General features: G+C 36.7%; 1 protein-coding gene across 7 annotated transcripts in view; it reads left to right on the top strand.

The window, feature by feature from the left end:
- The window catches only part of RPS6KC1 (ribosomal protein S6 kinase C1), a 171,823-nt gene that overhangs the window by 38,608 nt on the left and 118,318 nt on the right, over positions 1 to 14,897 (top strand). For all 7 annotated transcript variants that reach the window (XM_045983238.1, XM_045983236.1, XM_045983237.1 and 4 more), the window contains one exon: positions 4,014 to 4,107. In XM_045983238.1, coding sequence (XP_045839194.1) covers positions 4,014 to 4,107 — 94 coding nt within the window. The remainder of the gene's footprint in view (positions 1 to 4,013; positions 4,108 to 14,897) is intronic.

Raw genomic sequence — 14,897 nt, 5'->3', positions numbered from 1 at the left:
GAATTTTATTTTCTGCTTTTTTCTCTCTCATGTCTGGTACATGTAGGTTGGTATGCTTGATAGTATCCTTATAGCCCTTTGATTCTCTTTACTGTTAATTAGGACTTTTTTTCCTGTGATTTTCACTTTGGGTAGTTTCTATTGATCTTGAGGTTGATTTATTCATCTTTCTCAAATCTGTTGAATTTTGTTTCTGTTTTTCAAGTTATGATTTCCATCTAGTTCTGTTTTTAAAGTGGAGATTCACATAACATAAAATTCCCCATTTTAAAGTATAAAATTTTGTAGTGTTTAGTATATTCAGAGGGTTATGCCACCATTTTCATTGTCTAATTCCAGAACATTTTCTCATCCCATAAAGAAATCTTGCCCATTAGCACTTACTCGTCCTTCCCCACTTGCCCTAACTCCTAGCAACCACTAATATATTTTCTGTCTTGATGGATTTGCTTATTCTGGACATTACACGAATGGAATCCTACACTATGTGGCCTTTTGCATTTGGCTTCTTGCACCTAGCTTATGTCTTCAAGGTCCATCCATGTTGTAGCATGTGTCAGTGCTTCATTCCTTTTTACGGCTAAGTAATACTCCATTATGCTGCTTCCACATTCTGATGATTCTTGGTGTATTTTCAAAGTTCAAGCAGTTTTTGAGTTTGCCCTGGGTTTTGCTTTCCTTTGGGATGTCTTGGATTTCCCGTGTGTGTGTGTGTGTGTGTGTGTGTGTGTGTGTGTGTTGGATTTCCTGTGTGTGTGTGTGTGTGTGCGCGCGTGCATCATCGTATTTTGCCAGGGAATTGTAGATAGCTCAATTTCTCTCTGGTCTCTCCTGTGTGGATGGGTAGAGAGCATATTAAGAACGGCTGTGTATTTTCTGTATCTCCCTGTGAAATATCTGGCTAATATGCTGGTTCTTTGCTTGCCGCAGCTTCATGTTTGCTGAGCCACTGTGTTGACACTGGGTTTGCTCACTATTACTGGTAATACTGTTTGGGGTGGACTTTTTCTGTGCTTCAGTCCAAATAGTGTCAGCCTCCTCTGCAAGTGCATCTGCTGAATTTCAAGACTTGCCTTGCCCTTGTGTAATTACCATGGCAACCCAGCTGGGATGAAAGGTGGGAGCAACCCCAGGCAAGAATACCATAGATTCCTACAATTCTTGTAGTTTTATGGTTTTTCATGGTATTCACTTCTTCATTTGTTTTATGTTTTTGGTCAATTTCCAGAGCCCTCAAATGGTTGTCCTGACAGTTTTCCCTAGTTGGTGCCTTTTGGGAAGAGCATTTGCTAATCTCCTTATTCCATCATACCTGAACTCTTTCCCCCTCCAGTTTGACAGTTCATTAATAAAAATCTGAGATGTTGTGTAATAAGAGTTTCTGTCTACTGTGTAGTGAAGAACACCAAATGGTTAATGTTTTTGGTCTAGAGATCAAAATAGCAATTAATCTAGAGATTTAATGTGGAGATTAAAATAAAATTGTGGCCTATTTTTCTACTACTTCCCTCGTATTCCTATGGAACAGTTTTTATTTTTTGGTTAAAGATTTAGTCTGTATTACTTTGTATAATATCATTTGTTAATAAAATTTCTGAGGGATTCTGAGCTAAAATATTTTTTGCATTCTTTATTCTGTTTTTATTTTATCTTGTAAACAGATCTTATATCAGCTAATATTATTAACAAATAAAAATTTATTGAGTGCTTATGTTGTTTTGAACACTTCACATGTATGAAATCTTTTAGTCCTAATAATTTATTGAGTTATAGATAATATTTCCATTTTATAGATAGGTAACTTAAAGTCACACACCTCATGGTTGAAGAGGTAGTTAATAGTTGAAAGGCACTTTGTTAATGAGATTATAAATCAGCTTTGTGTATTAAAATTCTCGAGAATATTCGTAGGTTTTCTTAAGATTTGATTTGAATGGCTTAGTCTGAAATACTCTTCTTTTTCAGAGAATTCAAATATAAACTGTGATTTGAGTATTTTAATAACAAATAGAACAAAGTAGTATACATTCTTGCCTTTAGAGACAGTAATTGAGGGACACCTGGGTGGCTCAGTTAAGAGGGTACCTTTAGGGGCACCTGGGTGGCTCAGTGGGTTAAGCCTCTGCCTTCGGCTCAGGTCATGATCTCAGGGTCCTGGGATCGAGCCCCACATCAGGCTCTCTGCTCAGCGGGGAGCCTGCTTCCTCCTCTCTCTCTGTCTGCCTCTTTGCCTACCTATGATCTCTCTCTGTCAAATAAATAAAAAAAAAAAAAAAAAAAAGAGGGTACCTTTAGCTCAGGTTGTGATCCTAAGGTCCTGGAATTGAGACTCCCATCAGGCCTCTTGATCATTGGGGAGCCTGTTTCTCCCTGTGCCTGCCATTCCCCCTGCTTTTGCTCACACACACACTGTCTCTGATTAAAATAATAATAATAATAATAATAAGAGTAGTTTTTTTTTTAAGATTTAATTTATTCATGAGAGGAGAGAGAGAGAATCAGAGGCAGAGGGAGAAGCAAGCTCCTCGGTGAGTGGGGAGCCAAATACGGGACTCGATCCCAGGACCCCAGGATCATGACCTGAGCAGAAGGCAGACGTTTAACCATCTGAGCCACCCAGGTGCCCAAGAGAGTAATTGTTTTAAAGTTTCAGTTTACTGAACACTCTGGAAAGTAAAAGTTAGTAATTTGAGAGGGACATTTAAAAGTTCTCCTTCTTAAAGATAAGCAGGCAGGGAGACTTTTGTTTACTTAAAGAGAGTTGTTGAGTTCTTTGTGCCGAAGGAGAGAGGAAATAGGGGTCTTATGTTTCTCTTGGGTTTTGTTATCTTGGTAGTAATGGTTGGGGGCATGGAACTATTGGTGGAAGGTAGTAGGAAAGGTGTTAAGGAGCAGAAGAGCTATTCTTTCAGTTATAATTATTTAAGGATTACAAGCCCTCATACCCATGATTGGAGCAGTCCATGAAAACACAGCACTAAGTCACACCACCACCACTTAACCTGGTTAAGTTCCATTCTCTACTTGCACATAGAGTAAGAGAAAACAGACTTTTGAGCGTTAAATTTGCAAACCTAAATATAGAATTAAAATAATGGTCACATGGAGAAATCAATTTTATATTTATTAAAAATAATACAAATATCTTAAATTTGTTTAGTTTTACATACATTATTATGTCCAAGTAGTTTTCAAATTTAAGGTACTTCTGGAATCACTGAGGTGCTGTGTGATATATTGTATTTTGTAATTTGTTAAAATTAAATGACTTCTAATGGAGTCCTATCATTTATCACTAATTAGAATGACCAGTCATTAAGGATATGGAACAATAAATAGTCTTTAGTTGGCGAGTGGTTCTTTTTTTTCCTTGCATTTTTTAAATGAATACTTTTGACAGATTTTTAAAAAATGCTTTATAACAAGTCACGTGACATTATAAACATAATATTCCTTTTGAATGTTAATAGACTAAAGATAGATTTTAAAAATAGATGATTTTTTAGAGCAGTTTAGTTTACAGAAAAATTGTGCATAAAGTATAGTGTTTTCAGGGGCACCTGGGTGGTGTAGTCGGTTAAGCTTCTGACTCACGATTTCAGCTCAGGTCATGATCTCAGGGTTGTGAGATCCAGCCTGGTATGGGGCTCTGTGTTCAATGCAGAGTCTGCTTAAGTTTCTCTCTCCCTCTGCCTCTTCTGCCTGTGATCATGCATACACACTCTCAAATAAAAAAATCTTAAAAAAAAAAGGGAAGTATAGTGCTTTTCTGTATGTCCCCTTTCTCCTTCACACATTCCCCTATTATTAACACCTTGCATTGGTGTGGTACATTTGTTACAATTGATGAAGCAATAGTGATATTCTTATTTTTTAAAAACAATTATTATCTAGTTTAACAGATGCATAGTTTCTGCAGTCCTTACACATAATTGAGATAATATTGTTCATTTATTATGCATTTTAAAAATATTTTCATTAACAATGAAACACAATTCCTCTCCTCTTTTTAGGGTGGAATAATTAATGATGGTTCTGAATTGATTGGTCCTGCTGAAGCTTATTCGGATTCCCTCGTTGATAGCTTTCCTGAATGTAGTACAGAAGGTAGGATATTTTGATTTTTTCATTTCTTGGTTTCGATAAATCAAATAAATCAAATCAAATAAATCATATTTGAATTGCAAAAGAATAGATGGCTATAGGAATTTGAGAGTATTTCACCAATTCTAAGATACTTTTTTCTTTGCATTTAGTATCACTGATACGCACTGATATGCATGATATTGGGTTGATGATATCTTACATTTAATTGACAGCTTTTTTCTTAGTGATATATAAAATAGTGATTTATCCTATAATGGCATATTAGATTTGATGAAATGTGGTATAATGAATGTTCAGAAGTTGTATTGTTAGTGTTAAGAATATTGTATTGTTAAGAATTGTATTGTACTGTTAAGAATATTGTATTGTAGAGGCGCCTGGGTGGCTCAATGGGTTAAAGCCTCTGCCTTCGGCTCAGGTAATGATCCCAGGGTCCTGGGATTGAGCCCCGCATCGGGCTGCCTGCTTCCTCCTCTCTTTCTGCCTGCCTCTCTGCCTACTTGTGATCTCTGTCTGTCAAATAAATAAATAAAATCTTAAAAAAAAAAAAGAATATTGTATTGTAGTGTTAAGACTATTTTGCTAAGGAGTCCTGGGTGACTGAGTGGGTTAAGCCTCTGCCTTTGGCTCAGGTCATGATCTCAGGGTCCTGAGATCAAGCCCCACATCTGGCTCTTGGCTCAGCAGGGAGCCTGCCTACCCCCTTTCTCTGCCTGCCTCTCTGCCTACTTGTGATTTCTCTCTCTCTCTGTCAAATAAATAAATAAAATCTTAAAAAAAAAAAAAAGAATATTTTGCTAAAGTTTATTTAGCAGCATCTGACTTTTAGACAATTAATTTTAAGATTGGCTTTAAAAGTTTAGTCATGTTCCTGGAAAGAACAAACCTCAGGCAGTTTTAGTGTTTTAGTATGTTTTTGTAGTAACGTGAGTTTAAAACAAAGCAGTTTTTGAAATTTTAATCACTTTAGTTCAAGAATGCTTAATCTCTTGTTTTATTCCTTTGTTAAGCCATCCTTGGATTTTTATGAAGATTTAAAATCTATACATTTTTATTCCAGGGAGGATTTTGGAATTAAGAAAGAGATTTGGAGACATGGAGGGAGAGTCTTTAAAATAGGTAATTAGATTTGTTTGAGGAGGCTTGGATTTGTTTTTATATAAAAGTAAAATCATAAGACTACATATTTCTTGATCTATATAATGGATAACAGTTCATGGTAGAGGAGGATGCTGAATATGGGAGGTAGCCATAATCTCATTTAAGTTATGTGTTTGTAGGGATATGTACTGATGTCATAGATCAACACACATTGATACAGATTTACTGCAGTAAATTCCCATCTTGATTTGATAGGAGCAGCAAGTTCCCATTCATTGTGTAGGCTGGAGCATTTAAAATTTGGTTCTCAGGTGTCTTGTTAGTGTAGTAGGTAGCATGTCAGTCATAAAATTTGTTTTTCTTTTGTTGCCACCACTTGAGAAATGATTAGCTCTTCTTGTGTTTCATGGTGGCTCCCACTGACTTAAAAATGAAGTTCATTCATTTATACCTAGTGTTTTGTGCAATGTACAGGGATCTCAGGCCCAGGGATTTCCATTAGGTCCTCAATATCTTTGACCCTACACTGAATCAGCTAAGGTCATAGGAAAACACTGCTCACAGTAATTTTCCTCTCTAGTCCAAATACCTGTTCTTTGTAACCTGTTTTTATCTGTAGATCCTTGCCAGGCTTTGAAAAATCTAGTCCCTACTTGGGGTCCCAGGGAGATTCTGTTGTTAGAGCTGGTTTCCTTGGTAGGTAACTTTATCTGGGATAACCTGATCTGGCTGTTGCCCCAGAGATACTCTTTTCCTGAGAAAGGGGGAGAGGGTATCTTCTGCCTGTAGATGTGCTGATTTGGTGACATCCAGTTGTGGACAAATAGAAAGATTTGTAGGAAAGTGTTCAGTGAGGAGTACAGTTCTTGGAAATTGTAGAATGTTTTTTAGTTTCTCTCTTTTTGTGTTTTGTTATAGGAATCAAAGGTTGCATGATTTGGGGATAGCTGTATTCTTTGATTTCTATAATAAGCCTTTTTTATAGTAGGTATGAGTCAGCTATGGTGGGAGATGTGTGTTTTAGGAACCTATTTTAGTGTAAGGTCATCAGGAATGGGAATGATACAGAGGTTTTTTGTGCTTTGTTACCATCTGGAAGAGAAGGGGAGGAGCATTATTATAAGGAATGTGTTTTCTTGGGGTGGTGTTCTAAAATATGGGAAGCGGTCCAGGGTTAAAATGTGGCTGTGGTAAAAACGTGGTTAAAAAAGATATTACCTGAAGCTAGGAAGAGTTTGTAATTTATTGTTCAAAGTGGGACACACGCTTCTGAGAAGTAAAGAGGATGCTTTAGTAAGTACAGTGAGACCACATGCACACACCAGGACCACCTCTGGCACGCCGGGACGGATGGCGTGGGCCGCCCTACCTAAAGCAGTTGTTTCCGGGTTTGCCTTTGAAGTTTTGAAAAGATGGGTTTTCCTTGGAAGGGTTTGTCTTTTAGGAATATGCTTTTATGAGGGAGACTAGGGGCAAATTGGAAAAGACTTACACTACCGAAAAGTAATACTGGCATTTTATCCTTTCCGTGCTTAGTTCGGTCCTCCTGCTGTATTACCATCTCTGAAACCTGCTGTGATCCATGATGAATGCAAAATGTGGACCTAGAAAGGCTGTTAATGCTTATGTTTTTTACCCTCTCCCTTTAAAAACCTTTATGCCTGACTAATGAATCCTGCTGAAAGACACCTTGTTGACAAATACAGATCAGAGTGTCAGACAGCTTGCAAATTCATCATTTTATGAGAGGGGAAATGACTTTTAAATATCACGAGATTGTCTGGCATACTGGGTAAGTAGAGATATACTTTCCTACCAAAAGGTCTGCAAACCCCTAGACAGCCAAGGGAGAGGGTCTCTCCTAGCAAATGCAGGAAAGCTGGCAGCTGGCCAAGCCCCACAGGTAATGCAGGGAAATGGAAGGTTGTAGAGGGATGTGGTGGCAAGTGCTTGTGGTTTGGATTTAGAGCCAAAATGTGAGGAGGTGATTCACTTCATAACAACTCCTCTGAGTGTAGTATTTTAAATGGTGTTTCAAAGGTGTATTCATTTTTCATACTTGTGATTTAGTCTGCCAGTGAAATGTGCCAGAGGGGCAAATCTTAATATATAGTCTGTGTTTCAGTGTCCTTCAGTAGAGTTAGAATGACATGGCAAGTATATCTCCTCTCAGAGAACAGATGTAGAGGCTAAGTGATCATTATTTTTATTAGTACCATAAAAAGGCAATCAACAGGTCTTAATTTACCTTGAAGGAAAGTTTTCTGAGGGAAACACAAGGAGCTGGATTAATGTTTTTTTATTTTTTAAACTATCATTATTTGATAGTAATGGGATAGAGGAAACCCCTTTAAGGTTTCATAAAACCAGTAATTTGGTAATTAACTGGTAAATATATTTTATCTAACATGAAATTGAAAATTATAAAATTATTCAGTAGGTTTTAAATAAAAAGTTAATATTGTTTTATGTTTTTAAAATGAAATGTTGGTCACTCTTTATCTCCTTTGTCCAGAGAAATTAAACTATATATTTTTTTTAAAGATGAAAGAAGATTGACTTGATTGCTAACATCTTATTTCCTTTTTAAACTTGCATCTTTTCATTTGGTTAAACTTAGCTATGAAGTTACTATGACATTTGTGGAAATCTGGCCAAAATGGTGCATTGGAATTGAGCTTCTTGACATGTTTCTCTCATCTGTTGGCCTGGTTGAAGGATGTAGGTTGCTTTACTGCCATGCTGGCCTTGATATTGGAGCCTTTGATGTTGGTAGACTCTCATCTGGTAACCTGTGTCATTTCCTCTTCTTAATAGGTTACTTGACTTCCTTTGCAATTATGGGAGGGAAATTTTCCAGGTGTATGCACCAAACAAGAGAAAATAATTAGGTGATCATAACCACAAATACAAATTGAGAGATCAACTTCTTATGTGTAGATCTTAAGAGTGAATGTTCTTAAATGTCTCCTGGGGTAGCTGGGTCTTCTTCCTCTTTTTTTTTTTTTTTTTCCTTTTTTTTTTTTGTAGTAAATTGTGGGTTAAGAGCTCCCTGGGGTTCAATTGTAGCTATTGTAGACATAAGAAAGCATCTATTAAGCTGTCTTGAGTTAGCCGTTTTAGAGTAAATGAGGTGTACATTGCTGGTCTGTATAAGTGATCTCTGAAATTACTTTCAGTTCAAGATTTGTGTTTTTATTTGATGGCGGGGTGATAATTCTTTCCATTAAAGCATGAAGATTAAACTGCATTAAACTGAATAATGTTGATTACTTTTAAACTGTTAGGGGAGACTAATTAAAAGGGTAAATAGTTATTTAAGTTTGAAGAAAATCTTCTGTGTTAATGTACCATTTTATTATTATATTTTTCTTTTTATTATTTATGTTATTTTCATTTAGTTGATTTAAAGTCGATGCTTTGAGGCAGCATCATTTTAAAAAGGAATATTCTTCAGTTGATTGGCTACTTAATAGCCTAAATCTATTTTTCAGGCGGACTTAAAGTCTGTGCACTACATAGAAGTGGTGTAAGATGACAAAATATAGAAAGCCTAATTAAAAGTAATTTAAAGCAGAATTTAGTGCAAAAATCCACTAGGTGGTGCCATGAGAACTCTAGATTTTGTTACGGGAATGATTGTAGGCCCTCCTATATTATGAGAGTATTCACTTTGAAGTTCCTTTTGCTCTTAAGTGCTTATCTACTTATGTTATTCATTGTCCTGTATTTGCTGAATTTTCCCTGGTGAGGGAGCTTAAAATAAATAGGGAGAGAAGAATAGGTCATTATTCTCAAGAAAAACACAAATGAGAATGTGTTACTGTATGTGTACATGTAAAACAAATGATACAAATTATAATTATGGACTCTTAAAAACCCTAGGGCTATTGAGGATAATGTTAGCTATTAGGACGTTAGGGCTTGGGTGGGGAAAATTTTAAAAATTTTATGTCACGGGAGGTGTTTTAGAGTAGAAGGAACATTAAGAATGATACAGATAAATCCTTTATTCCACAATTAAAAAATTGGAATTTCAGAGAAGTAAAGCCATGTGCCTAAGGCAGTCCAAGCATTCTAGGTAGTCGGCAGCAATTAATAGAAGTATATTTCAAAAGAAGAGATTTAATTTTATGGAGAAGGAGGCAGTGAGAATACATATTTGGTATAGAAAGCTCAGTGTGAGCTACTTGTATGCTGGTAGCAGGTCTGATTTGCAGAGAAGATTATGGAGAATAGCAGCATAGAAAGTTCATTAGGTAGAAAGGGAAGCCAACTCAGAGATCTTTGTTGTTCATGATAAGAGAGCAGTATTGTGGTTGTAATTTTGATTGATGTGTTGTTTTCTGAGGTTATTCTGCTTTTCACCAAATATGCGGTAAATATACTGGTTGGTGCTCTTTTCATAAATTTTCAAGGGTAAAGCAAAGACTTGTCCCCAGGACATTATAAAAATGTGAAACATCAAAGGAATGGTACTTTTTCATAACAGTAGCTATTTCTAAATGATAAGTTGGTAATCAAGTATGGGAGTCCTAATTGGCATTAAGTTTTAAGTTTAGGTTTTCACCTAAAATCATATTAATAAGGGCTTGTTTCTTAATGGAGATTGGTATGTATGTCTTCTGTTTCAGGGTGACCTTTGTTCTGCTGGCTAGATATTTTGCTTTGTGTGTGAAGCATGAGTCATTGCTACTAGGAAAAGTAGAAATTCCCTTTCGTTGAGTGAACCTCAGTGCTCAGTGAAAGCTATCAGCTAATAATAATGAGGCCATGTATTTTATATATAGTTGACCATGAGAGACCACCTGTTGTTCTAAAGGAAACTGATCTCTTTTTGCAGATGGTCTTCAAATACAGATTTCTGATAGTTTATAGTATAAAGATTTATTCTATAGCAACTCCACCTTTTCCCCTGGCGCCTGTCTTTCAGAGGTGGTGTCCTAGACAGATTTCACTAGACTGCCCTACTCTGAGCAGTTCAAAGCACAGAAGGTGAGGGTAGGTAGGTGAACTGGGATGCTATAGAAACCCCTCATGTCTGTAGCTGCTTTTTAACCGGTCACCTGGGGCCCTCTAATAGCCCTGAGACTTAAATCTCTGTGATATGAACCTGGAGGCAGAACGCTTTCATAGAACCTTTGACTCTTCCCCCTCCCATCTCTTCCCCAAAAGGCTGAGGTTTTTGTCTTGATGGTGTTGGTGAAGCATGTACCTTTTACTCTCATGATGGCTCCAGAGGGCCCCTTTAAACATGGATTGACTTCAGGTTGGTTTAACTTTTGACAAAGAGTCTCTGACTTGTCAATTGTTGCCCTGCCTTATCTACAATGTTCTTCCTACTCACCCTGAGAACCTCTTACTTGTTGGCTGCTCTCTGTATCTTATTAACTTTCTTTCTGGGTTTTCGGAAGCTCGTTTCCACTTCATGTGATATTTATATGGAGCTTTGTATGAAACAGGTTGAATGACAGGACTGTGATTTCAAGAAGTTGAGCAAGCACTTTATTAAGTAGATGTATTAAGGTTATAAGGTGAACAAACTAGGTTCTGAGTGCGTGTGTAAGTAAATGGTTCCTTGCTGCGGTGGTGAAAGGGGAGTGTTCTTGAGTTGATTGGGGCATACTTCATTGAGAAGGGGATTCAGAAGTTGCTTAAATGCAGAAGGAAAGATTTCAGAGAGTACAGGAAGGTGATTAGTTGCAGTGTATAGTTGCGATATGATAAGGTTGGTCTTTTCAGATCTGGTAGGATGCTTTATTTTTTTTTTTTTTTGGTAGCGTGCATCTTAAGAGGAGAATTAAAGAAGATAGGCAAGGAAGAAATGTCGGGGTTAGCTTGTGTCAAACAGATCTGTCTATAGTCACTTCTTTCTTCTCTCTTAAGTTAGGAATTCTTGGCACTGGCTGCTGGATGATTCATATGGGTCTATATTGTATAAATTATATCTGTATAACATAGATTTATTCACAAACAAACTTCCAGTTTTAGCCCTCACTGCATCTCCTTTGATCCTTCAGATACTGAGGCTTAAGAGCTTGCCATCCTAAAGGAATGTGGTAAGAGTCAACCTGTAATCTCACCGTATGGGGAAAATTACTGTCCATATTTGATACACTTCTCTAGCCTTCTCCCCTCTGTTTTCATTTTAAAATTGGAATTATAGTATATGTATATACTGCTTTACAGTTTATCATTTTTGCATCATAGATAATAAACACGTTAGCATTAAGCATTCTTTTATAACATAATTTTTAATAGCTGCATAATATTTTCTCAAAGGGATGGGCCATAATCTATTGTTAGGAATTTGTTATTTCCAAATTTTCACTAATTTTTGTGATGGATATTCTCATGTATAGATCTTTTATATCTCTGATTGTTTTTGATATAAATTGCTGAATTTCTGGGTCAAAGATACAAGAGTTTTTTGCATCTGATACGTATTGCCAGATTGTCCTCCAAAAAGATTAAATCAGAAGTCTTTTTGCTTCTCTTTGCTTCTAGTTGGACTAGAAAAATTCCTCATCCTAACCTGCTAGTTTTTGTTTCCTCACTTTGAAAGATTCTTTGTTTAGAATTAGGTAGAATTTGAAAAAGAAACAATTTTAATACTATTTTTATTTATTAGTTTGTTTCATTATCTTTTTCCTAGATATTTTGATGGTCTTATTCTTCTGATCTAATTTTATTTAGTCATGATTTCCTTTGCTAACAAAATACCATTGGAAAGGTAAGAGAGGAAATAAGACTATGTCACTAGGGTTTTGTGGTCAAAAGCCAAGAAACTGAGTACACATAATTTTACCCCTTTGCCCTTTGGTATTATTCTTGTTAGAAAGGAAAATCAGGCAAAACATGAAACAGTACAATGTGATAGATGATGTGAAGGTTATAGTGACAAGACACCAGAGAGCAGACAAAAGATCTATAACAGCATTTCCTTTTTTTTATGGTTAGCTGTATAAACCAGAACTTATTTTTCTAAGCTTTGTCTATTTGTTTATTAGTATCAATGGACCAGGTTATATAAAGCCCCATTTAAGGAAATAAGTGTATATTGGAATATATAAAATATTTGTAGATCATTTAAAAAAATCTCTTATAAAGTTTATATATTTTTCAGAATGGTGGATAAATAATTTTGTAGACTGCTGTAAAAGATTTTGATTTTGAAGTGTTGTCTGTACAGTTGAAATGTCAGAGAGTGAAGATTTCCACTAGGTCCAATGAATCTCATCTCAGATTGTGGATTTAATGAAGTCTTTTGCTTTTAGGGAACAAAATTAGTTCTTTATGGGCATTCTAAGGGTTTGAGAAAAAACCCTGAAAACAGGATATGTTGACAGGGTGCCAAAGTAGTGTCTGAAGCTGATTTGAAATTAGAGTTTAGCTGCCAGTAACATGTTTTTACCCTAACTTATTTTATTTGATATGAAGTAAGCAATTTGAGTCTATAAGGGTTGACAAACTATGGCCTGTGGGCCAAATGTGACCTGCCACCTGTTTATACATGACCTACTAGCTAAGAACGGTGTTTACATTTTAAAATGAGTGAGAAAATTCAAAATATTATTATTTTGTGGCATGTGAAAGTTATATGGAATTTAAATTTCAGCGTCCATAAATAAAATGTTACTGAAACATAGCCATACTTATTGTTTACGTATTATTTGTGCCTGCTTTTGTACTGCAGTAGCAGAGTTGATTAGTTGTGACATAGCTCAATCATACGACTCACAAAGCCTAAAATACTCACTCTCTAGCCCTCAGAAGGAAAGTTTGCTGATCCCTGATCTAGAGTTGTATAGTCTAACCCACCTTTAAGTTGGCTTTGTGTGTGTTCCTGAGGGAAAAATTTTCCTTTCAATATATTTTCTTTCCTGAGAAACTTGAAAGTCAATATTAGGTGGTGATACAGACCCCAAACTTAATTTTTACCTAGCTCTCTTGTCAATCTTATTGAATGATACAGATCAGTGGCTCTCAAAGTATGGTCTTCGGATGCCTGGGTATTCTGGAGATCTTTTCAGGGGGTTCCCAAGGCAGAAACTATTTTTATGATAGTCTAGGAAATTATTTGCCTTTTTCACTTGTGTTGACATTTGCCCTCATAACGCAGAAGCAGTGTTAGGTGAAACTGCTTGCCTGAGCTCCAGGCAGGACCGGGACAGCAGACTGTAGCAGGAATCCTTGCACGTACTTGCAGTAATGCCAGTGCTAATTTTGCCTACGAATGCCCTTGATAAAGCAGTAAAAAGCATTAATTTTTATCAAATCTCAACCTTTGGGTACATGTCTTTTTGATACTCTGTATGGCAAAATGGAAGTATGCGTGAAACACTTCTGAATTTCTGCATCCTGAACTGCTGTGGTTGTCGGGAGGAGAAGCACTTGCTTGAGCCATGAACTAGCTGCTTTGCTCTTGGGACACCATTTTCGCTTGAAAGAACCATTGACAGACAAACTCTCATTATTTTAGACTTGGGTATTTGGTGAATATTTTTTCAAAAGCAAACGAGGTGAGCTGACACTCTAGGGAAAACAACTGACAGTATTTGTTCCCAGTGGTAAAATGTGGGTTTTCATTTCCAAATTCAAATTTTGGAGAACTTGGTTTTGTTGTTGTTGTTTTTAATCTTTACACCCAGCATGGGGTTCGAAATGATAAGCTCTACCGACTGAGCCAGCCAGGTGCCTGAATTTTGAAGACCTCGTATCTGCTGCTTCGAGCTTGACAGTTTCACAGTATCTAAAGAAAGTATTCTGATGAGATTGATGATGATAGTAACATGTGATGTTGGGGGGTATTGTGATCATGAAATCTGTCAGTATTTGGAAGAGCAGTTTAACGCAGGGAACCAGTACTTTCAAAATGCCCAGTGTGTGAAGTCACAAACTCAGGCATGGACAAAAGAGTCATTTGGTGTGCAAGACAGACCAAGGGATTCAAATGTAACAGAAACAGAAATTTCACTGAGAGGAATTTACATTCTACATGGCAACTAAGCTTTAAGAAACTACCACTTGTCAAGTTTTGGTGTAGTATAAAAAAATAGTATCTATAAATATTCAAAAAGGCTACTAAAATAAAATACCCCATTTTCTTTCTTTTTTTTTTTTAATAATTTATTTGTTTGACAGACAGAGATCACAAGTAGGCAGAGAGGCAGGCAAAGAGAGAAGAGGAACAGGCTCCCCACGGAGCAGAGAGCCCGATGCGGGGCTCGATCCCAGGACCCTGGGACCACGACCTGAGCCGAAGGCAGAGGCTTTAACCCACTGAGCCACCCAGGCACCCCACACCCCATTTTCATTACATATCTGTGTCAGATTTTCCTCAAATCTTTCTACCAAAACAATATGAAAACAGATTGAGTACAGGATCTGGTGAGAATCTAGTTATCTTCTGTTAAAAAGATTTAAAACAGTGTCACTTTTTTGTTTTGGAGAATATAGTTTTGTGGGTTTTTTTTTTTTTTTTTTAGTAAAATTTTATTTATTTATTCATATGAGAGAGAGAGAGAGCAAGAGCACATGAGCCAGCAGAGGGAGAGGGAGAAGCAAGCTCCCCACTGAGCAGGGAGCCTGACGTGGAGCTTGATTGATTCCAGGACCCAGAGATCATGACCTGAGCTGATGGTAGATGCTTAACTGACTGAGCCACCAGATGCCCCTAGAACACATTA

Source organism: Meles meles, chromosome 17 (assembly GCF_922984935.1).
Source record: "Meles meles chromosome 17, mMelMel3.1 paternal haplotype, whole genome shotgun sequence".
Taxonomy (NCBI): domain Eukaryota; kingdom Metazoa; phylum Chordata; class Mammalia; order Carnivora; family Mustelidae; genus Meles; species Meles meles.
This window is presented reverse-complemented; position numbering and strand designations above follow the sequence as displayed.